Source organism: Neoarius graeffei, chromosome 9 (genome assembly GCF_027579695.1).
Source record: "Neoarius graeffei isolate fNeoGra1 chromosome 9, fNeoGra1.pri, whole genome shotgun sequence".
In the NCBI taxonomy this organism is placed as follows: domain Eukaryota; kingdom Metazoa; phylum Chordata; class Actinopteri; order Siluriformes; family Ariidae; genus Neoarius; species Neoarius graeffei.
The window spans coordinates 20,851,441-20,876,294 of NC_083577.1; the positions used below are offsets into that span (position 1 = coordinate 20,851,441).

General features: G+C 43.0%; 1 protein-coding gene across 1 annotated transcript in view; it reads left to right on the forward strand.

The window, feature by feature from the left end:
• Positions 1-24,854, forward strand: part of LOC132892115 (F-box only protein 47-like) — a 93,182-nt gene that overhangs the window by 9,331 nt on the left and 58,997 nt on the right. Inside the window, exons 2-3 of the mRNA XM_060930514.1 lie at positions 18,649-18,816; positions 18,930-19,006. Coding sequence (XP_060786497.1) covers positions 18,649-18,816; positions 18,930-19,006 — 245 coding nt within the window. The remainder of the gene's footprint in view (positions 1-18,648; positions 18,817-18,929; positions 19,007-24,854) is intronic.

Consider the following 24,854-nt stretch of genomic DNA (forward strand, 5'->3'; position numbering starts at 1 on the left):
GGACACATTTTCGAGCTGTGTGCCTTATGATAAGAATGTGGCGTGGTGGAAGGCAATCACAAATGCTATCGCGATGTTTATTGCAAAAGACATGGTGCCCATACATACGGTGGAAAAGTCGGGACTTCTTCCCATTTTTTGTCAGTTTTATCGAAAAGGACACGATTTTATTTATTTATTTTTTCCCCCGGTCCAAATCCTGCGCTCTGATTGACTGGTGAGCAGGTCTGTATCCTACAGTACGGACCCCGGTTACGGACCTCTGGCTACTCGCTCGTTCACAACAACAACAAACATTTTATCTTTTTTTTTTTTTTACAAGATTTATTTATAAGATTATCAAAAATCTTAATTTTTGCCAGCATTTCTCAGGAGAATAGCATTAATTTTACATCATGGATAGTGATAACGACAGTCTTCACAGCGAAAGCGAGTTTTACTACCCTGAGGAAGAAGAAATAAAAGCATTTCAGGAGAAAGCTAAAAACCTGTAATTTGCTAACACCGAGCAAAAACATGGCTGAATCCTGAATGACTCCTATTTGTATAAATAGGGGACTACATATAGTCTGGTTAACACCAGACCATATCACAAGTGAAATATGGTCTGGAATCCGCCTATTGAATTTCTCGTAGGGGAGGTGTGATTTACGATTGTCAACGGCCGTTTATTGGACGTTGCGAATGTCTGTCATTTGGCGTATACGTAGCCCATGGCCAGTCATGGCAGTTGTACCCGGTGACGTAGTTAGAGCGACGAAGAGGCAAAAAAGAGAAGGAAAGAGAAGGCAAAACAAACATAGGAAAACAATGGCACTGAACGATTACTGCCGTTTGTGCAAGACAAATATGAGAGAAGCTGGTTTGGTTAGTTTGGTTCGTATCGCTCGCCGCCATGTTAAATGTGATCCGTAAACAGTCCCAAATAAACTACAAGCTTCCGTTTGTCGAGTAGTACGCGTCACCGTCTTTCCACCCTCCCCACTCTCTGATTGGCTCCTTAACTCAGGCGAGCCTTTAGACCATAGTTTCCATGCTGTCTTTTCAGATCGGAACGATTGTGCAAAGCAGCTAGACTACATAGGCAGCACAATGTAGTGGGTTTTTTTTTGTTTGTTTGTTTTTTTTCCCCCCCTGCCATGGAAGTGCACTTGTATGAGGAAGCAATTTGCATTACAGCCGTGAATGAGGGTGAATGAGGATTCAAAATAGCAGCTCGGCTCGGTTTTCCCTTTCGGGCGCTCTCGTTTTCTGTTAGAATTTGGTAAAGAAAAAATTAAATCTATTATTTACCAGCTTAAGATCGGTCCGTATGGTGAAATACCGTGACCTCGGCCTTGAATACTGACCTCGGCCCAGAGGGCCTCACTCAGTACTTTCAAGACCTTGGTCACGGTATTTCACCATACGGACCTCCCAGCTGGTAAATAACGTCATATATATTTATATATATATTTTTTTAGGGGGCTTTTTTGTTGTGTTTTTTATTTATTTATTTATTTATTTTAAGTTTGAGGGTGCATTGTGTCAGTGCCAGTTTGAAACTAAGCTATGTTGGAGAAAGCTTTCTAAAAGTTACTGTATGTTCTCACTGTTTACAATGGCATGGTCTGCCATCTCATCTACAAGCTTGTTTTTTGGCTTCTTATTGGTTTCTGGTTGCACTTTAACCCCAAAGGGGAAATTTAAGTGAAAACAAAATAAAGGTAAAACTTGTTTTGAAACATTTCTTTGTCATCTGTAGTTTGATTTTTAGTAGGGGGGGAAAAAATCGATTAAAATCGAAAATTGGATTTTTTTGTGAAAAAATTGATTTTTTTTTTTTTTAGGCCATATTGCCCAGCTCTAACTAGTACTGTAGCATTTTAAAAGGTTTCCTCTTATTTATACATTGTTTATTTACCTTATTATAATGGTATAACATATGGTATAACAACAATTGATTCCCATAAAGTTTATCTAAGTTTTGGGTGAGCAGGGTCACTGACACTGACTCCCCCTAAACCAAAATCTATTTTGCACACTGCTTAGCTGCCCCCAACCCATAAACTATGATAACTACAACAGTGTTTTCCCCAGAAAAAAAATTAAAGCCCTAAATTCTGGCATGATAATACACAGACAAGTGAGTGCCAACAGCACAAAGCGAAACTAGGGGGGGTCCAGAGGCATGGCATGGCCCCCCCCCCGGAAAAAATTTTTTGAAAATAGATGCTCTCTAGTGCATTTTCAGGGTCCCTGAGAGGTTTTAGATACATGATTATAGGATACCCCTCCTAGAACTGCCACCTTATTGTGGTGGAGGGGTTTGTGTGCTTGAATGATCCTAGGAGCTATGTTGTCGGGGGCATTATGCCCCTGTTAGGGTTTCCCAAGGCAGACAGGTCCTAGGTGACAGGCCAGACCAAGAGCAGTTCACCAAAAAAAACCCCTATGGAGAAAAAATCCAGGACCGTGACGTCGCCCGGTAGGACGCAGCCGGGGCCCCACCCTGGAGCCAGGCCCGGGGTTGGGGCTCGTATGCGAGCGCTTGGTGGCCGGGCCTTTGCCCATGGGGCCCGGCCGGGCTCAGCCCGAAGAGGTGACGTGGGCCCGACCTCCTGTGGGTTCACCACCCACAGAGGTAGCAGTAGGGGTTTGGTGCAGTGTGGATTGGGTGCAGTCGAAGGCAGGGGCCTCGACGACCTGATCCCCGGACACAGCGGCTGGCTGTTGGGACATGGAATGTCACTTCGCTGGGGGGGAAGGAGCCTGAGCTTGTGCGGGAGGTTGAGAGGTACCGGCTAGAGATAGTCGGGCTCACCTCCACGCACAGCTTGGGCTCTGGAACCCAGCTCCTCGAGAGGGGCTGGACTTTCCACTTCTCTGGAGTCGCCCGTGGTGAGCGGCGGCGGGCTGGTGTGGGCTTCCTTATAGCTCCCCAGCTCAGCCGCCATGTGTTGGAGTTTACCCCAGTGAACGAGAGGGTCGCCTCTCTGCGCCTTCGGATTGGGGAGAGGGCTCTTGCTGTTGTTTGTGCCTACGGGCCAAATAGCAGTATAGAGTATCCGGCCTTCTTGGAGTCCCTGGGAGAGGTACTGAGGGATGCTCAGACTGGGGACTCCATTGTGCTACTGGGGGACTTCAATGCTCACGTGGGAGATGACAGTGACACCTGGAGGGGCGTGTTTGGGAGGAACGGCCTCCCCGATCTGAACCCGAGTGGTGTTTTGTTATTGGACTTCTGTGCTAGTCACAGTTTGTCCATAACGAACACCATGTTCGAGCATAGGGGGGTCCATAAGTGCACGTGGCACCAGGACACCTTAGGTCGGAGGTCGATGATCGACTTTGTAGTCGTGTCATCTGATCTCCGACCCTATGTCTTGGACACTCGGGTGAAGAGAGGGGCTGAGTTGTCAACTGATCACCACCTGGTGGTGAGTTGGATCCGCTGGTGGAGGAGGAAGCTGGACAGACCTGGCAGGCCCAAACGTATGGTGAGGGTCTGCTGGGAACGTCTGGCCGAGCACTCTGTTGGGGAGGTCTTTAACTCCCACCTCCGGGAGAGCTTTTCCCAGCTTCCGAGGGAGGCGGGGGACATTGAGTCTGAGTGGACCATGTTCTCTACCTCCATTGTGGATGCAGCTGTTCGGAGCTGTGGCCGCAAGGTCTCCGGTGCCTGTCGTGGCGGCAATCCCCGAACCCGGTGGTGGACACCGGAAGTAAGGGATGCCGTCAAGCTGAAGAAGGAGTCCTATCGGGCCATGTTGACCTCCAGGACTCCTGAGGCAGCCGACGGGTATCGGCAGGCCAGGCGTGCTGCAGCTCGGGCAGTTGCGGAGGCAAAAACTCGGAACTGGGAGGAGTTCGGGGAGGCCATGGAGAAGGACTATCGGTCGGCCTCGAAGAAATTCTGGCAAACCGTCCGGCGCCTCAGGAGGGGGAAGCAGTACTCTGCCAACACTGTTTACAGTGCGGGTGGGGAGCTGTTGACCTCGACTGGGGACATTGTCGGGCGGTGGAAGGAATACTTTGAGGATCTCCTCAATCCCACCGTCATGTCTTCCACTGAGGAGACTGAGGCTGATGACTCAGAGGTGGATTCGTCCATTACCCAAGCCGAAGTCACTGAGGTGGTTTGCAAGCTCCTCGGTGGCAAGGCACCGGGGGTGGATGAGATCCGCCCTGAGTATCTCAAGTCTCTGGATGTTGTGGGGCTGTCTTGGTTGACACGCCTCTGCAACATCGCGTGGCGGTCGGGGACAGTGCCTCTGGAGTGGCAGACTGGGGTGGTGGTCCCTCTTTTTAAGAAAGGGGACCGGAGAGTGTGCTCCAATTATAGGGGAATCACACTTCTCAGCCTCCCAGGGAAAGTTTACTCCAGGGTACTGGAGAGGAGAATTCGACCAATAGTCGAACCTCGGATCCAGGAGGAACAATGCGGTTTTCGTCCTGGTCGCGGAACACTGGACCAGCTCTATACCCTTCATAGGGTGCTCGAGGGTTCATGGGAGTTTGCCCAACCAGTCCACATGTGCTTTGTGGATCTGGAGAAGGCATTCGACCATGTCCCCCGTGGTATTCTGTGGGGGGTGCTTCGGGAGTATGGGGTTCGGGGCTCTTTGCTAAGGGCTGTCCGGTCCCTGTACGAACGGAGCAGGAGTCTGGTTCGCATTGCCGGCAGTAAGTCAGACCTGTTCCCAGTGCATGTTGGACTCCGTCAGGGCTGCCCTTTGTCACCGGTTCTGTTCATAATTTTTATGGACAGAATTTCTAGGCGCAGCCAGGGGCCGGAAGGAATCCTGTTTGGGAACCACAGGATTTCATCTCTGCTTTTTGCGGATAATGTTGTCCTGTTGGCTTCTTCAAACCAGGACCTTCAGCATGCACTGGGGCGGTTTGCAGTCGAGTGTGAAGCGTCTGGGATGAGAATCAGCACCTCCAAGTCCGAGGCCATGGTTCTCGACCGGAAAAGGGTGGCTTGCCCTCTCCAGGTTGGTGGAGAAGTCCTGCCTCAAGTGGAGGAGTTTAAGTATCTCGGGATCTTGTTCACGAGTGAGGGAAGGATGGAGCGTGAGCTCGACAGGCGGATCGGTGCAGCCTCCGCAGTGATGCGGTCGCTTTACCGGTCCGTCGTGGTGAAGAAGGAGCTGAGCCAAAAGGCGAAGCTCTCAATTTACCGGTCGATCTACGTTCCGACTCTCACCTATGGTCATGAGCTTTGGGTAATGACAGAAAGAACAAGATCGCGGATACAAGCGGCTGAAATGAGTTTCCTTCGCAGGGTGGCTGGGCGCTCCCTTAGAGATAGGGTGAGAAGCACAGTCACTCGGGAGGAGCTCGGAGTAGAGCCACTGCTCCTCCACATCGAGAGGAACCAGCTGAGGTGGCTCGGGCATCTTTTTCGGATGCCTCCTGGACGCCTCCCTGGGGAGGTGTTCCAGGCATGTCCCCCCGGGAGGAGGCCCCGGGGAAGACCCAGGACACGCTGGAGGGACTATGTCTCTCGGCTGGCCTGGGAACGCCTCGGTGTTCTTCCCGAGGAGCTGGCCGAGGTGTCTGGGGAAAGGGAAGTTTGGGCTTCCATGCTTAGACTGCTGCCTCCGCGACCCGGTCCTGGATAAGCGGAAGAAGACGAGACGATTATAGGATAGATTTTACCAGTGTTTCAATGATTTCTGACCTAAATAGTATTAATGTATACACATTTGAAATTTCACCTTAATGTTCAGGGATCCCAGACGTCCGCTATTTAGCGGAATTCCGCTATTTTTCTAGCCAAAGTGGTGTTTTTTTAATTTTTTATTTAAATCTCTTGTATATCCGTTAAAAATATGTTTAAGTAAAATGACCAGCAGAATGCGTTCTGATTTGGTTTGCTTGTTTAGCCATGTTTTTGTCAGCTTCGTTTGTTCTCGTTGACATTTGGGAACACTCGGAAGTTAAATTGATGTAAATACCGCGAGACTGTACGCGATAGAACAAGAAAACAATATGGCTGCGCCCGTTTGCTAGAAAACGTGTTTTAACTCCGTTCGTGCTTTTGTTTCTAATGCGTTGAACTTAATTCAATATGCAGGGCTGTGAAATTTTTGCGGAATTCCGCGGATTCTGTCGCGAAAAATATCATCTTCACAAAACGTCTGTTTTTGCATTAAAAATCATTGGGGGGGGGTCTAGTCGGTTTTAATCGCCTTGCATGAGACCGGCGGCTCAATACAGCCGGACTCGCGGAGTTTTATGCCAGCTGAGCGTGGAACATGTCTTGACTGCGACTCAGGAGCAGTGTTGCCAGATTGGGCGGTTTCAAGTGCATTTTGGTGGGTTTTGAACATATTTTGGGCTGGAAAACGTCAGCAGTATCTGGCAACACTAGAGCTAAAAATAGCTATTGCGTGACCTGGCACCGCGTACGTGAATTTTGTACTTACAGGGTGCAAGATCAGACATAGTTACAGGGATGAGAATTTTCCGCCGATCGGCGGATTTCCGACTTTTTCAGACCAAAATGATCATTTTTGAGATCGATGTAAATCCGTTGAGAAATTTTCGGGGGGGGGTATGATTAGCGATCTGTGGTCACCTTATAACGCAGACATCCCAAGTCTCCCGGAACTTCCGTGAGTCTCCTGCATATTGATAGAAGCGAGCAAGAGCGTGCGCGTGCAACATTAAGGTCTGCATCACGCATCTTAGAATGTGCGCGCGCAAGGGAGACTGTGTGCAGTGTTGCCAGATATTGCTGACGTTTTCCATCCCAAAATATGTTCAAAACCCGCCAAAATGCACTTAAAACCACCCAATGTGGCAACACTGCCTGTGTGCCTGTTCATGTAGCACATGCCAGACAAAGAGCATCCTGATTGGGTTACTCAGCAAAATAAGCCAATCAGCTTTCAGTATGGGCGGGCTTTTATCCCTTTTCTCGAGGACCGACCGGCATAGCAGAGAGAGAGCGCGCGCGCCCCAAAAAACGAAAGTACAAAACCCACTTCAGCTCAATTTTACACAAAAGAATCTCCCTGTCTAATAAGGGTAGAAAATAATGACAGTTTCACGCGATGTACTGTTTGCAGCAGTGATTTCAGCATTGCCCATGGTGGCTTAAATGATTGTAAAGGACATGTTGAGGTGAGGAGGGTCATTTCATGTGCATTATAGGTCTACAACAGGCTGTCATGAAAAGACCAAACTTATTGAAGATTTCCGTAAAGTAACAATGTATGAATATACATCATGTATATCAAATACACATTATATGTGTATCTTTTTATAAATGAGGTTAGCTTGTCTAATGTAGCATGTTGGGGAGAATCATAGTATCATATCTATATTTCTGATAAAATTTTAGGTATGATACTGTGTATAACTCTCCTACTTGTTGCTCATTTCATGGGGGGGGGGAATTGCTGGGATGTGCCGCGCGTGAGCGTCTGCCCACATTTTTTTTTTAGGCCGAGATGAACTTATAGTTTTTGATTTTAAAAAACTTTTTCCAATTTGTAATGCCCATTGTACATGCCTGTTCTTTAACTCAAAATCACCATCTCGATCTTCAAATTGACTGTATGGTATATGCATTACATTACACAACATCCTGTCCAGATAAAACCTAGTTAGTACACACAACAGTTGAAAGGGAAGTGATGAGTGATGTTGAATGCTGCCTGCTTAATATGCAAGAGCTCCTGCTACCATGATAACATCAGAAAAAAGCTTCAGAGAATTATATGACAGAACTTTTTTCTGGTTTGCACTTCATTGTAAAGGATTAGAGTATTCAAAGACATGAATAGCAAAAATGCAGAAATATAATACTGTAGAGCTCGTTTATATTAAAAGGTGCATTGATTTTTTTTAAAATCATCAAATGTGAATTGATTAAAAACAAGTCTCTTGTACCATATTAATCATTTTCACCTGGTAGTCCACCAAGAAGGGGAATTTATTTCCAAATACACTGCAACTTTTTGCTGATAAAATTAATGGTTTTGGGGTAAAAAAAAAAAAAAAAAGCCAAAAATCATTAGCCCCTGGGACCCGCCCCCTTGGGCTATGGGCCCCGCCCCCCCCGGGCCATGGGCCCCGCCCTGTTTTTTTCAGACTTTTTAAATATTTTTCATTCTCATCCCTGATAGTTAAGATGCCATCAAAAAGGAAAGCTAAGGAGGTGTTTGAGAGAGATGCAAAGAGGGCTAGAAAAGAACACACGGACAGACTGAAGGAAAAGATGAAAAAGAACCAGTTTGCGAAACTGAAAGAGATGGTGTTAAAGAAAAGAAAATTAAAAGACTTTCATTAGATGCTGTTTGACAGACTATGAACATTTTGTAAATAGCTTTAATAGAGGAATGCAAATACTATAGAACTAATAACTAATAGCCTTACTGAAAGATGAATTGAAAGAAATAGCTGGGAGTGATGCAAAGAGGAATAGAAGGAGCCAGAAGTAAAAAAAAAAAGATCTAAATAATATATTAGATAAGAAACATTTTTTTTTTTAAACTTTCTCTCTGTAGACAAGAGACATTGTGACAGATTCTTGGAAAAAGCCAGGACATAATACAAGAATTAAGTGTAATTTGGAAGACAACAGGTATCTCTCACTTAAATATTGAGCATGATTTTTCACAAATTCATTTTGAAAGGCCTATCAAAGTTTTCTTTTATTAACATTTCTTTAAATTATTTACACTTTTTTTTAACTTTTATTTTGATTAAGAGAAAATACATAGGCACTTATTAGATATTTCAAGGTATTTTACATGGATCTTTCATTTTAAAAGAAAACTGTTGATAGGTATTTTATATGGCAAAATGAAGGCCAAGACTAGTCAAATATTTACTTGTTGAGATCAGTTTTTTACTTGCAGGAAATGCTCAGAATACACCATATAACACCTAAAATGGCTGTGCCCCCCAGACCCCCCCTTTTCCTCGGATTTCTTATTTACAATTTCACAGCCCTGAATATGTCGTGGAAAAAAGATATCGTCCATAAAAGAGATAGCGGAACAGTGTCCGGGTTAGAGGAAGTATAATTCTTCAAAGCTACATTTTCATCTAATTTTTATAAATAATTTTTTTTCCCCACTTATGTCATTGATTACAAAATATGGCATCAAATAGATAGATGTTAAATTCTGTTGCTTTTCTATGTTAAATCTATGTAAAAAATGTGTTCTATAGCATCTTTAAATGTTAAAATCTCAACAGCTTCAGGGGGCTTGCAGTCCCCTTGACCCCTGCTGATAGTTTCTTACATTCCTCTATTTTTTTCAATTACTGCTGGGATCCCTGAAAGTTCAACATGCAAGTTAAACTGTTTTGTTATAGATTACTGAGGTATGTGATCGATTGAAAATCTATGGGGATACCTCGCACTTAATTATCTATGATCAAGTAGTGTTGGAACAAAAATGTGCATGAACAGTGGTTTGCTCCATCTTATGCAATCCAATGAAGAGAATCGATCATCATGACCTCCTGTTGATCACAAAGGGATCTGAACCTAAGAACTGCCACCTTAAAATAAGTTGCTGTATTACTATAACTGTAATGATTTAGAATGTTTCTGATGCAATTACCATAATATATGTATAACTAAGATGCACTGAAAAGAAAAGTAAGGCAGCTGCAGATTATAAAGTTAAAATTTTTGCACTTTATTAAATGGGCTAGATTAAGATTAAAACATTTAAAGGAAAAGAAAACTTAATTCATACATTTAAGTTTGCAGAAAGATTGTATTTATAAACACATTCATGAATGATAATAGACCAGGTCAAACTTTTGTGATTTAAAATCAGTTGGCTTTGTCCGTCTGGTGGGGGACATCGGCAGCCAATGAGATCGCTTATAATGAATCAGAAACTTCCGGGATGTCTGACATTTTCTTTTGATATTTATATTGGATGGTTTGAACACGTGATCTTGACACAGCCAACAGATTAGTTTGTTTACATCATACCACGTGGACATATTACTTTGACAGAATCAACACAAACATTGGGGAAAGAAGGCCGCTTGTTTGACACAAATATCAGTCAATATGTAAATGGATCTGTTATTTGCGCTCCTATGTATCTAGTTCTTGGGTGGCCAACCCGCGGCTCGCGAGCCGCATGCGGCTCTTTGCCCGGTGTCATGCGGCTCTTGCGTTCATATCGAAGTTTGTGGGTTTTTTTTTATGTGCGTGTGCGCTTTGCTTGAGTTCAGTATGGTATTTTCGTCAAATGCATCTTCGCTTTGCTTGGGTATATTACGGTATTTTCAGGTCATGTCAAATACGCATGTGCGTGAGATAATCGCTAAGTTTTTGGGCAAGGTGTATCTTGTGTCAAGTAGCCTCTCAAAATGGCAATGAAAAAATGCACAGCAAAACGAAAATATGAAGACGAACATAGGACATTTTTAACAGAGTGGGAGAGTTTATACTTTTTTGTTGAACGTAATGGCAAGCCATTCTGCCTTATATGTCAGTTGTCATTAGCTCATTTCAAAGCTTCCCGCCTCCCTGAATAAGCAAGGAGCCAGATATGCAACACTAATTGAAAACCTGCACGAAAGCTTTGTAACCCGGTTCCGTGATATACAACTGAAAAGGCCACAGATTACGTTCCTCGTCGACCCATTCAATGCGGAGATGGACTGTTTGAAAGCCCCGCTTGTCACAGATGAGGCTGCGGCTGAGTTGGAGATGATCGATCTTTGTGAGGAAGACCAACTGAAACCTGTTTTGAGGGAAGGCACCATTGAGTTTTGGAAAAGTGTGCCATTGGAAAAATACCCGAATGTGAAACGGGCTGCGCTTAAGATACTGTCAATGTTTGGGTCAACATACGCCTGCGAGTCTGTGTTCTCTACCATGAAACACGTGAAGTCAAAGCATCGTTCTGTTCTGACTGAAACCCATGTGAAAGAACTGCTTCGAGTGGCAACGACGGAATACAAGCCAGATTTGAAGAGGATTGTTCAAGGCAAGGAATGTCAGAAGTCCCACTAAGCAACATGCATAGTAAGTGCACACAATATTGATTGCTGTAAATGACTGGCCTGTGGTATTAGTACTGACTGAAGGAGTAAATTTCTCTCATGTTGGCGTGTGACATTTACTATTAATCTGGCTGAGCAGAGGTGCGTGAGCGTGTGTGTCTGTGAGAGAGAGAGAGAGAGAGGGGGGGGGGGGGCGATGTTCATGTGCGGTCATGTGTATGGTGTGGCTTTTTTTTGGTAATGCCATGAGTCCCACTAAGCAGCATGCATAGTAAGTGCACACAATGTTCATTGTTAAAAATGACTGGCCTCAGCCTGTGGTCTTAGTACTGTAGGAGTAAATGTGTTGGTGTGTGACATTTACTATTAATCTGGCTGAGCAGAGGTGTGTGTGTGTGTGTGAGAGAGAGAGAGGAAGAGATGGGTGATGTTCGTGTGCCCATGTGTATGATGTGGCTCTTTGCGGTAATACAGTAAAAAATGTGGCTCTTGGTCTCCAACTGGTTGGCCACCCCTGATCTAGTTACTTGTGGGTAGGAAATTTAACGTCTCATCTCATCATTTCATCATCTCTAGCCGCTTTATCCTTCTACAGGGTCGCAGGCAAGCTGGAGCCTATCCCAGCTGACTACGGGCGAAAGGCGGGGTACACCCTGGACAAGTCGCCAGGTCATCACAGGGCTGACACATAGACACAGACAACCATTCACACTCACATTCACACCTACGGTCAATTTAGAGTCACCAGTTAACCTAACCTGCATGTCTTTGGACTGTGGGGGAAACCGGAGCACCCGGAGGAAACCCACGCGGACACGGGGAGAACATGCAAACTCCACACAGAAAGGCCCTCGCCGGCCCCGGGGCTCGAACCCGGACCTTCTTGCTGTGAGGCGACAGCGCTAACCACTACACCACCGTGCCGCCCGAAATTTAACGTATCGGTATAAATCTAAGCGTATCGGATTTTAACTAAAGCGACTAAGCGTATCGGCAGGCAGAGCAAGCGTATCGGGCCCAACATGCTAAAATGCTTTGGGGAAAACCATGGTGGTGTATACTGATTCCCCCCCCAAGAATGTTTTGTGTAGGTGTAACAGATGCCAGATTGTTAATGTATCTTAGTTCCATAGGCTACATGGTTAGGGTATCTTTTGTCCTCATTGCTTGGGCCTGACCAAACCATTAAACAAGCTTAAATTATTCTTACTCTTGCCACATACATGATTTTTTTTGTTTTCAAAACTGATGATATTCAGGGCGGCACGGTGGTATAGTGGTTAGCGCTGTCGCCTCACAGCAAGAAGGTCCGGGTTCGAGCCCCGTGGCCGGCGAGGGCCCTTCTGTGTGGCGTTTGCATGTTCTCCCCGTGTCCGCGTGGGTTTCCTCCGGGTGCTCCGGTTTCCCCCACAGTCCAAAGACATGCAGGTTAGGTTAACTGGTGACTCTAAATTGACCGTAGGTGTGAATGTGTGTGAATGGTTATCTGTGTCTGTGTCAGCCCTGTGATGACCTGGCGACTTGTCCAGGGTGTACCCCGCCTTTCGCTCGTAGTCAGCTGGGATAGGCTGCAGCTTGCCTGCGACCTTGTAGAACAGGATAAAGTGGCTACAGATAATGAGATGATATTCAGTTCAAACACCATTAAAAGTAATTTTAGGAATAGATCTCTTGTGTGGCGTGTAATTCACCCCTCTCATTTAAATATGTTGAAAATCTTTTGGCGCATGCTTTGCGCATCACGGACCTCGGTGATTTTTAAAATGCTGCTCTGTCCCTGCTCATCTCTGCCCCTTTTTCCCTGAGCAGCAGGGTTTGAAACTCCAGCTATATGCCGCCACATAGTACGCTTGCCAGTTGTCAGCAACTTTGTTGCTTCGTTCATTAACTGCAGGTTACCGTATCATTGATTTTATCTGAGACGTTAACAAACGTTCTAAACAATTCTAACATGTTGTCAGAATGTTTATGCAGGTGCTCATGGGAGTTGTAGGCGTGTAATATTACATTGCAATGCGTTTATTATATCCGATGCCTTCAGAGAAAACTACAATTAAAATATATTGTCATACCACAGAATAAACCACCGGGCAAAGTGGCTAGTGGGACTAAAGTCATTACCTGGCAAAGCTGAATTTTACCCACATTTGGCAGGTGGGCGGGTGCTAATGTAAAGCCCTGATTTGTACCATGTACCAGATTTGTACCAGAAAATGGCCGGAGCAGCTGCTGCTCTTCATGCTCTATGCACTGACTGACTGGCTGATCGGTTCGGGATGAAGCTTGCTTGCTTGCTTGCTCTAGATTCCGTGAGATTGTGTGTAATTTGCGGGCATCAGGGAGCCGCTATCAATATGCGGGAGGCTCCCGGAACTTCTGGGAGACTTGGGATGTCTGCATAAAGAAAGAAAAAAAAAATAGAATAAATCTGCAAAAGGATAAGAAAATAAATGTTGAAAAAGAATCAGAACGTGAATTAAAAAAAAAAGCAAAAATAAAATTATTTTTATTACTTTTGCAATTCCCTAATACTTGCACCCGCGGCCACGTTGAATGATCTACAAATCTAAAATGTCGTCTCGTGCGAACAATAACTGATGCATCTCAGACTTTCTCAAAACAGAGCAGCTGCTACAATTATCGACACCTTAATCTTTTTGCCACTAATTACTCAAACTTCCACTGGGCAAAAATGAGTTGATTCCCGATTACTTAGCGTGTCAGATCACGTGACACCGTTCCACAATTATCGACACCTTTGTGCACAGTTATTGACACCCTTCCACAGTTATCGACATCCAGATGATTAATTATAAAAAAAAAATCAGTATGTGGTATTAAGTTAACAAAATATAGTTTTCATTTAAAATTTGTTTTACATAGACTTATATTTGGTACAAAATATCTTTTATATAAATATATGGATGTCGGCGCTTACAGAAATGAAGTAATTCTAATGTTTGTAAACAAGTGAACTGATAATGTTTAACCTGTGTCAAATCTTTTTGTTCCACTTTCTACCCACTTTCTAAGTATTTTTGTAGATCACATTTTGTTAATCATTCGTTGTTTGTATTAATTTCTAGTTTTGTAGTTTATCAATAAATGTCAACAGGCAATTGACATTGTAACCACATGAAAATCCGGGTCAAAGGTCGCATGTCATTCCTCAAACCAAAATATAAAATGTCGACTGATATTGTATGATGTGGTAGATATTTACAACAAACTGCAAAAAAAAAAAAAAAAACTGAATGGAATAGAAAAATCTGAATATTTCAAGCATTTAATTTTTTTATATGCTAGGAATTTAATTCTGGTTTAATTCTATTTATTGCAATAGCGTATCAGATCACGTGACACTGATCCACAATTATTGACATTCAGATGATTCTTTTTATAAAAATCGGTATGTGGTATAAAGTTAACAAAGCATAGTTTTTATTTTAAATTTGTTTTAAGTATGCTCTATAAGCATTCCATTCTGTTATGAATCAGAAAAAAATATAAATCACAGCACTTTTATTTTTTTAAAGTACTTCATCTACTTCAACAATGTTACACAAAGATTGATCCATAACAGTTGTAAATGTCACTTAATTCCACAGGCTGTCGATAATGGTGGACACCGGTGAAAGTGATCACTATTATCGACACCTCATGTGACTTCTCAAACGCACGTTTAGATACAAAATGGCGACTGTCAAATGAAAGAGTAAGAAACAAAGTAGGTTTCAACAATAACATCATGAAATATCTGGGAATTTGATGAGTAAAAACATGTCTATGATCTTTCCACCATGCTTACCTGCGATGATAACGTCCGGGTTTTCCTCAAATTACTGATTGTGCTAAAAAAAATTTCAATCACAGGTAACGAGCTGTCATCAGACGACAAGATCAAAGGGTGAGAGGGGGTCTTCCAGTTAACTAATTAGCCAATAATAACTGTTGTAACTGAAACTCACCTTTTGTAAAATTGTTTTTTAGTGAAAAATCTGAAAAGGTGCCGATAATTGTAGCTGACGCCCTACTGCTGGATGATATACAAATCTGTCTCGTGTGAACAATAACTGTGATGCATCTCCGACTTTCTTGATATGTTATGATTCTCTGGAGTCCTTTACCAAGTCAAGATTCAGAGAAAAAGTTCAAATTTGTGGCTTTGACCTGTATATGTTAAAGTAGTCCAATCATGCAGAGGATTTAGCCTCATTACCAGCGATTAAATACCCTGATATTGTGAACCATCTTGTTCTACAAACCTCGTGGACAACCAATGCACAAATGAAGGCTTATAAGTGCCTCGATACCTTTGTGCTTGGCTGGGTTGGTAGTCTTCTCACCAAACAATTAAAAGATGACCGGGTGCTTGTTTATGCTCGTGTAAACCATTCTCAAGGATCTCGAGAAATACCGCTCAAAAGTTCAATTTAATCAGCAGGAAGCATAGCTTTAATTAGCAATGAACTCTTAGCAGATATAAAGTGGTCACCACGCATGCAGGTGTAATTAGCTTTTTCCTCAGTTAAGTCCTTATGATGTATGTTGTTGAACCACAGCGCACGACATTCTCTGGACAGTTCGTCAGTTTTGTCACTGTTTTTAATTATTTAGGGAATTTTGAAGAACCATTTCTCTTTGAGTAGCATTATTACTGCAGTTATATCCTGCACACAAAGTAGGCATTGTCTTTCTTCAAAGGTAATGAAATCAAAAGAAAATCACGTAGCATTGCAGCAGCTCACACGTGAAGCGCTGGTTCCTAGTTGTTGATCATCATCCAACATGGCGGACTTCCGGTTTGGAAAATAAGTGTGATGTCACATGCACACGAAGAATTGCTTTTTCATGCGCTTCAGTGGTCAAGCTGTCAATCACCTGTCTGTGGGCGGGGCCTTCCTGCACAGGTAGTCAATTCTTGCACTCATGAATCCTGCTTTTTGTAGTATAAATGTGGTAGCGGCCTAAGTCGGGAGGTAAGAAGAGGATTTGTTTTCTGTGTACGCAGGCCATTATCTGGTCTTATTCTTTTAGTTTGCAAGTTAACTGAATTTGATCCAGTTAATTGAGTAATTAGAAGGTGTGTGTGGACAGGTTCTTGTATTGAATCTATGTTTATGCTAGAAGAGTAAAATGCCTTCAGCATATAAACTGATTTTGTGCTCCATGTTTGGTGTCTGGATCCCATTAATATTTACGTTTTGTCTTATTGCTGCCACTAACATTTCTATAAAAATGACGACTAGGGATTGAGAGAGTTGGCATCCTTCCCTAGTGCCTCTACTATCAGTGTTCCAACCAGTTTATTTTACTAGGGTGCCCTGCCCTCTGGAACTTGTGCCCTGCCCTGAAATACCAACGCCATGCCCAAATTTATATGCGCCCTGCTCATAAAAGCTAGAGGTATAACGATTCATTTTTTTCACGATTCAATTTGAATCACGATTTTGACCTTTTGGATTCAATTTGAATCACAATTCTACCTTTCGCGTCAACATACTTGTGTGAGGCAGACTTTTCAAAACTGACCGCACTCAAAACTAAGTACCGAAATTGTGCACAGATTGAGGATGACCTGAGGCTATGTTTAACTAAAATTGAGCCGAGAATTCGAGAACTCTGCCAAACAAAGCAGGCTCATGTGTCACACTGAGACATTCGTTAACACGACCTCCAGTACTCCGGTAAAGTTTGTTTGTTCGTTCATGCGTTTGTTTGTTAGCAACTTTGCAGAAAAAAATGTACAGATGGGTTTTCATGGAAATTTTACTAGATATGTGGCTTGGCCCAATGAAGAACTTAAATTTTGGAGGTGATCCAGAACCGCATCTGGATCCAGAAATTTTTAAAAGGATACAGGGCACAATTGAACGTTTTCAGTCTTGGACTGTGTTGCCCAACATTGTAATAATGCAATAATACACAACAAAAAAAACAGCCTAATAATAATAATAATAGCTTATCTATCTTTTTTTTCGGGGGGGCTCAAAATACACTTGCTACAGCTGGGGGGGTCCCAGATCGCAAATGTCTGAGAACCCCTGATCTAGGGTTATCAGGATGAAATTGGGTATTGTTAGTGAATCGTGATTGTGGCAGTTCCTATGTATGGGCGGAGCACAGAAGACGGCAGGCCAGAACTGAGTTCACAAAACTCTTTTTATTCAGCTTTTCAGCTTATTTAAACACTCTCTCACACACACACGCACACACATCAGCCGTCTGGTTCGGGAGAGCCCCTCTGCTCTCGCTCTCCCTACTTAAGTAGGGCGCGGTCACTGGGAAGACACAAACACAGGTTAATTGCTCTCAGGTGTCGTGATTCTGCCACTTACCTTCCCTGACTCCGCCCTCCTGTCACAGACCGGCGCTTGACCACGCCCCCGCTGCCACAGTGATTCATTAAATTTTCATCGATTTTTGAATTGTGGATTGAAATGGATTGATAGATCAGGGATCGATTAATCATCACACCACTAATAAAAGCGCCCTTGACATGCGTTCCACCACAGAAATAAAGTGTGCCCTAACGAGTACTAACGAATGTTGCAGACTTCCAGTGGAAATAATGGATGTTGACCAATCACAACACACTATTAGCGTGGGTCATAGTCATGCTCTTCTTAGCGGAGCACACACGCACATGAAGCAGAGCTCCATACTTAAGAGAATATGGTAATGAATCGACCTGATTTTTGATGGCTTTTTCGACCACAGCGAATTCGAACGCAAGTGCAAGACAATGCATCTCATAAACACTTGACCACTGAACAATGAAATATCTAGCATTTACATAAGATAGATGGGTTTTTATTCAGTGTTTATTTTTAAAAAAATAACGTGGGATTATTTACTAACACATTTTATGGAAAATATTCATGACCGTTTCAGTTTTTCTTCAAAAGATTCCCAAGATGATATGCTGGTGGGGTGGGGGGAAAACAAAACTCTTGAGTCTGAGTTTTTGAAGAGAGTTTAACTCTGAAGTCAAAAAATGAAAATGTATATGAAAGAGTCCATTTTTCTGAAGCTTGTGGTTGTCACTGATGGATGACATGCATGAGCAGAGCAGATTTCAGTGTGATCTGAAGTCACATATAGTAGACCACTTTTGTGCTGGCGGATAATGCCGGCCCTTTCCGCTGACTACCACCACAAGTAGATTTCAGATCCGTGGGGAAACACTTGGCATTTTCTCACTCCACACGGTTTCTGTTAGGTCACGTCAATGGTGCAACCCTTTAGAATGTTCTTTACAATTTTCTGCATAAATATGACCTAAAACATCATATTTTCACACATGTCCTAAAAAGAGATAAAGAACCCAATTAAGAAAATGAAACAAAAATATTAAGTGTTCCTAACATTGTTGTATAGCAGCAAAACAGATCGAGTTCTGTCAATCAAATCTAGGTGTATATTAGTCTTGTATGTAAATTTACACACTCAGCAGCATGAGTAGGATACAGAAGTTTTTCTGAATTTACAGGATTTTCATAAATACCAAATTCCTTGTGTAAATGCTCATATGAAAAAAAAATACAAATAAATCCATTCATTCCAACTTGATAAAGGGTCATCAACATAAGAGCCGGTGCAAGAATATTGTCTAATTTATAATTTATTTATTTTTCAAATTTGAAAAATTTCCGTATATTTTTTTTCTAGCTGTAGAAGCCAGTGTTTTCAGTTTGGTATCAAAAAGCATCAGTAACTGCATAGTGAGGCATCTGTCCACTCCAGCCTGGAGGAACCAGATGATTTTTCAGAAGTTCCACTGCACATCACCCAAAGCTGAACACTTGAACACAATGCTTGATCATTTCAGATCCCTTGGTATGATTTAAAGGTTATTTTCAGCCAAAGCAGTTTTGCGTGTGGTCAAATTTAGCGTTCTTAATGACACATTACACTATTTTCAGAGCAATATCATATCCCTTTCTTCACAGGTTTACTGTTCAAGAGATGCACTCTGTTACTACCAACCAAGGAAAGACTGAAGTTGATTTACAACACATTTTCACAGGTAGGGTCAAAAATAGTCTCAATGAGACAGCCTTTCAGAAATGTGGCAGTGAATTTCAGCAAAACAAGTGCAAAAAAAATCTAGAAAGGTGACTAACTCTGCTGACCATCTGAGAATGGTGCGTTTAAAAAAAAAAAAAAACAGAACCCTCAAAGCAGAGGGTCTGCAGGCTGAAACACCTTGTTGATGAGAGATCAGAGGAGAACAACCAGACTTGTTTGACTGGACAAAAAGTATGTAGTAACTAAATCGCTAAAGCTTGAGGTGGATGGGCTACAACAGCAGAACACCACACATCAGGCTCTACTCCTCTCAGTCAAATACAAGAATCCGAGGCATATCATGGGCACAGACTCATGGAAACTGGACAGTTGGAAGACTGGTAAAAGAAGAGGGGATTTTTTTTTTCCCTTTCCTAATCTTCAACTGTCTAGTTTGGGTGAGTGTGTGTCTATGATGGCCTAAGGTTTCTGTTCTTGTCTGATAGAAGTGGAACCCAAAGTGGTGGTCTGCTATTGTAGCCCATCCACCACAAAGTTTGATGTTTTGTGCATTCGGGGTGCACAATACGGTATATCTAAACTTTACTATCATCACAGTATCAACATGCACGATATACATATCGCAAAAGACTGGTTGAACTGCGATAAATGGTGTATTTCCATTTACTGTGCGTTCACACACTGCATGTCAATATATTTGGCCAATCAGATGGAGCCCTACTGCCGTAGATGCTAGTGGCTGAGGTGGTAATGTATGGAGATGGTATAGTGGGTGTCATGATGGCTGAAGGGAGAGAGAGACGAGCAAGGAAAATGTGGGCAAAGAAGAACTCATGGCTGAAAGGAACAGCACATCTTATTTGGAAATACTTTGGTTACAAGAGAGATCACATGACACGGATACTCTGTAAGTCATCCCAAACACTTGTAGCACCCACCAGAGGAAACATGCCTAATCTTCATAGCCGCCTACAACACAACCACAAAGATCTGTATGAAAAGCTTCAAGAAATTAGCAAAAGCAAAACTACTGACGTTAAGTCAAGTAGCAGCAAAACAGTCCAAAAGACATCCGTTCATCAGAGTTTTGCAAGTGTAATGCTTTGAGAAAACATCAAAGCGCCACAAAGAAATAAGATGTATGCCATTGTATGTTATTTGGTGAAGGACATGATACCTATGAATATAGTGAGCAGAGAGGGCTTTGTAAGTCTGATAAACAAACTGGGCCGAAGATACCAGATTCCATCACAGAATTATTTTTCCCAAGACGCCATTCCACAAAATTTGATCACGGAATCCAGGGACACATGTCGGCCCAGGGGCATTTTGAGTTATTGACAGATTCAGAAAGTACAGTTTCTAAGCTTTCCAATGATGCCTTCCATGTGGAGATTTGACAATATTTGAAGAATGTGTGGCCTTTTGAAAGTGCATACCTCTTAAAACAGGAAAGGGAGAAAATTGCCCTCAAATGCCTAGGGATGGCGAAAACTAAAAAAAATCTTGACCGATCACCGAGCCTCATTAGCCGGTTAAAGTCGGTTAACCTATGAGTTTAAAATTATAGAATTGGAATTATTACAGGGATGTAAACGGCGCGCCTTTTGGGGGATGCCGCCCTCTCCACGGCTGAATCGCGCAGATCCAACCTTCCTTTCCCAAGGGGGGGCGTTGGAGCGTCCGACCACAACTTCATCAAAGCAAATTCTGCATATAAGCAAATGCCGCCACAGTCCAAGAAACACAGGAAGTGCAAGCACGAGAAGAAAACAGCAAATCAGAAAGCTGCGCTGAAGCCGCACAAAATTTAATGTGCGCATTCTGATCTACTGATTGCGCAGCTTCCGCGCAAACGCGCGCAGCCCCCCGATCCACTGCCCTCCTTTCACACCCCCCACGCCTCATGGACTGCAACGGCACCCGCCTATTTAGTAATTTTAATACAGAATCCACCGCTGAAATTACAATCAGACACTCCAACGCCCCCCCCCCCCCCCCCAAAAAAAAAAAAAATGGATCTGCGCGATTAAAAAAAAAAAAAAAAAGGTCGGCATCTGCGCTTTTAGTTTGTGTGGAGAGATATGATCTGCAATAACATGCATTGTTGGCTACAGACCGAAACATACTTTCAGAATGCACTGGCCAAGGCAGGACTAAACTCCATGTGCCTTCTAATAATTAAAAAAAAAAAAACAATAGTAATTTGTAAGCTAAAAAGCCGGTGTCTACACTTTTCTTTCACCGAGTGGCAGCTGGGCGGGACATGACTGAATGGGTGTTTCTGATGTGTCAGCTGTCTTTAACTGGGGCGGGACATGACTGAATGGGTGTTTCTGATTTGTCAGCTGTCCGCTCCAAAATCGGCAGCTTCAAAACGATTGATTTTTTTTTTTTAACCGACAACCAAAAAAAATTAACCGTTTGACGTTGATTCGGTCAACCACCGGTCAAACGGTCACCGGTTAACATCCCTACAAATGCCCCTTTTCCACCAAAGCAGTTCCAGGGCTGGTTCGGGGCCAGTGCTTAGTTTGGAACCGGGTTTTCTGTTTCCACTGACACAGAACTGGCTCTGGGGCCAGAAAAAACAGTTCCAGGCTAGCACCAACTCTCTGCTGGGCCAGAGGAAAGAACCGCTTACGTCAGCGGGGGGGTGGAGTTGTTAAGACCAACAACAATAACAAGACTGCGAAAGATCGCCATTTTTAAGCGACGAGAAGCAGCAGCTGTACAAATGCGAAGTCATCCATTATTATTGCTGTTGCCGCTGCTGCTTCTTCCGTGTTGTTTTTGCTTTGATATTCGTGCCAAGGTTTATGCAAACACAGTGACGTAACTGACGTATACAGCGCCGTAACTGACGTATACAGCGACGTAATGACGTGGCTCTGCTTAGCACCGCGAGCTATGGAAAAGCAAACTGGTTCTCAGCTGGCTCACAAGTTGAACGAGTTGTGAACCAGCACCGGCCCTGAACCAGCCCTGGAACTGATTTGGTGGAAAAGGGGTAAAAGTTTTCCTTCTCAGTTACTCTGGGTGTAGGGCGGGCACATAATGGTGCTCATTTGCATGAGATTAAGGAAAGCCCTACCCCCTACTAGCTAGCACGATGCTACTTTCATGTAAACAAATCACCATGTCAATTTTCCTTCCATGCAAAGTATGCCCAAAACAATTATGAAGTACAAAAATAAGTCCTAAAGTATACTTTAACGTTTTGTGGTTGAAAAATTACTCACACCGTAAGAAAGAAAGATAGCACGATGATAACACAACACTAGTTTCATGTAACCAAACCACAACTCACTGTTACATGCAAAAATAACCACACAACCTTGGGTTAATAAACTTACCCCATCAGAAAGAGAAACGTCGCCTTGCACACATCAATGCCTCCGATGGAATATGTAGTCCTAGAACACTTCCTTTTGGTTGGGTTTTTTTTGCTAGAAATGGTTATCTCCGATGTAACTACCGTGCGTCTGTTTGCTTCGCGGTGTTTCAGCTCCTCTGCGATCTGTTTAGCTTGCTCCATATTCATTCAATAGTGAAATTACATGCCTGTATGCAGCTTAAGTAGCCACGAGCTCAGCTCGTATCATACAGCTGATTGGCGGAAAAAAAAAAGACTTAAATCGTCACGTGAATGGCCCATATGGTAATTTACCCACACCCCCCAGCAGGCTACAGTCCTGACAAAAACGAGACAATTTGCAACAAAAAATGTATGCTTTTCCAACAAAACAATCTATTATCTGAAATACTGATTGCATTCTTCAAGATCTCAACTTGCACATTATGGAAAAAAACGAAAATCACAAATTTCGAAAAAAAAAAAGCTTCTTTTGCGATTTTCTCGGATTTGTTTTGGCCGACATGTCCCTGGATTCCGTGAGGTGACACAGTATGTACAGACCTTTGGTCTAGTCGCACAACAGAGCCCTACATGAGTTTCACCATGCGTTTCCTCACTGATGACTTCGAACTGAAAACACAATGTCTAGAGACTGTGTATTTCCCAGAATCGCACACTGGAGAAAATATAGCTCTTGCATTACGCGAGGTGTTAGCCAGCTGGGATTTGCATGCAGACCAGAAATTCAGACAACGGTGCCAAAGTTGTGAAGGCCACCAAGCTCAACAACTTCAAGGTGTTGGCCACAAGCTGCATCTGGCAACCAGGAAGTGTTTAAATAGCTGGGGGAATAAACTGCTGGTCATTGTAACGGTAGTCTATTTTGTAGTCTTATTGTTTTGTAATAGGTCTAATTTTTCATTCACATGATGGAAGATAATGAGGTAAAATTGATGGAAGATAATAGACCCATTTTGTCACCTAATTTCACATGAATTTGTTTCAATTGTAAGAGGATGAGGGAGATGGGAGAGGAGAGGCTACAGTAGAGAATGCACACAAGGGATGAATTTTATTAGAGTGAGTGTGTAGGGTAGCATATAGAGCAAAATGTGACATGGCATTTTTCCTCTCTTAAGTGGTCTCCTTTCAGTGAACCTGTACCCAGTGTAGCCTTGTATTCCTGTTCTTTGTTGACAGGAGTGGTCTTCTGCTGCTTAGCTCATCTCTTTTTAAGGTTTTTCATGCTGTGTGTTCTGAGATGTTTTCTGCTCACCATGGGTATGAGTGAGAGCAGTCATTTGCATTACTGTATCCTTCCTGTCATTCTGAACAAATCTGACTATTCTGCTCTGACCTCCCAACATGGCACTTTCACCCATAGAACTTCCACTCACCGGCTGTTTCTTTTTCACACCATTCTGTATAAACTCGAGTGACTTGTGTGAAATTCCCAGGTGTTCAGCAGTTTCTGAAATACTCAAAAGCAATCCATCTAGCACCAACAACCATGCTACAGTCACTGAGCTCATGGTTTCTCCTCATTTTGATATTTGATGTGAACATTAACTGAAGAGTGTTGCCCTGTATCTGCATGATATGCATTGTGCTTCTGCCACGTTATTGATTGAGATAATTGCATTAATGAGCAGGTGTACTGTATAGGTGTTCCTGATGTGTATAGTGCAGATTTGGCAGGTTGGTCTGTCTGGTGCATAATTTATTTTTTGCAAAGACAATTTTTAAATTTTATTAACTGTGGTTTAAATCTTATGTTACATCACTGTCAGTTGGCTTATACTGTGAGGAGAATATCCACATTATGAAAAATCAGGGTTACAAAACCACTGGAATTTGGTCCACTCTTTAGCAAGTTGACTTGGTGACCATTAATTCTATATATAGTATAGAATTATGATATGCTAAAATGTCTCAGCACCTTGACATGGTACACATTTTAAAGCTAGACGGCCTCTGTGTTCTCCCCAGAATTAAAATGAAGCCCTAGCCACCCTGCGTGGCCTGCAGGCTGGAGAGTACGTAGGCGTGCAGGGGGAGAGTATGGGGGGGGGGCTCTGCTTTGAAAATTTTGAAAAAGGGAGCCCATTTAGTGGCATCTGGTGACTTTTAGGAGAATTTTATGGTGGTACTGACACGGTCACTTTTTACTGTTAACATGGTTGAAAAGGTTGCTACAAAAAGTGGAGGTCTGTGATGCTGTGGTTTGCAGCATAGGGTTCATATGAGCAATAAAGTCATCATCTGATAATGTATGTTTTCATACCTGCAAACTAGTCGCTTTTCGGCGAAATTTGCCGTTTTGCAAACAAAATGTCATTCTCGTGATTCATCTAGATCCGAAGAGTTGTGTTTTGGTTTTTTTTTTTGGGGGGGGGGGGTGTCAGCGGTGGATGGGACTTTCAGTAAAATGGGATTGCCATCTTCACAAGAGTAATTTGGCCAATCACGCGCTACTCATTTGGCCAAT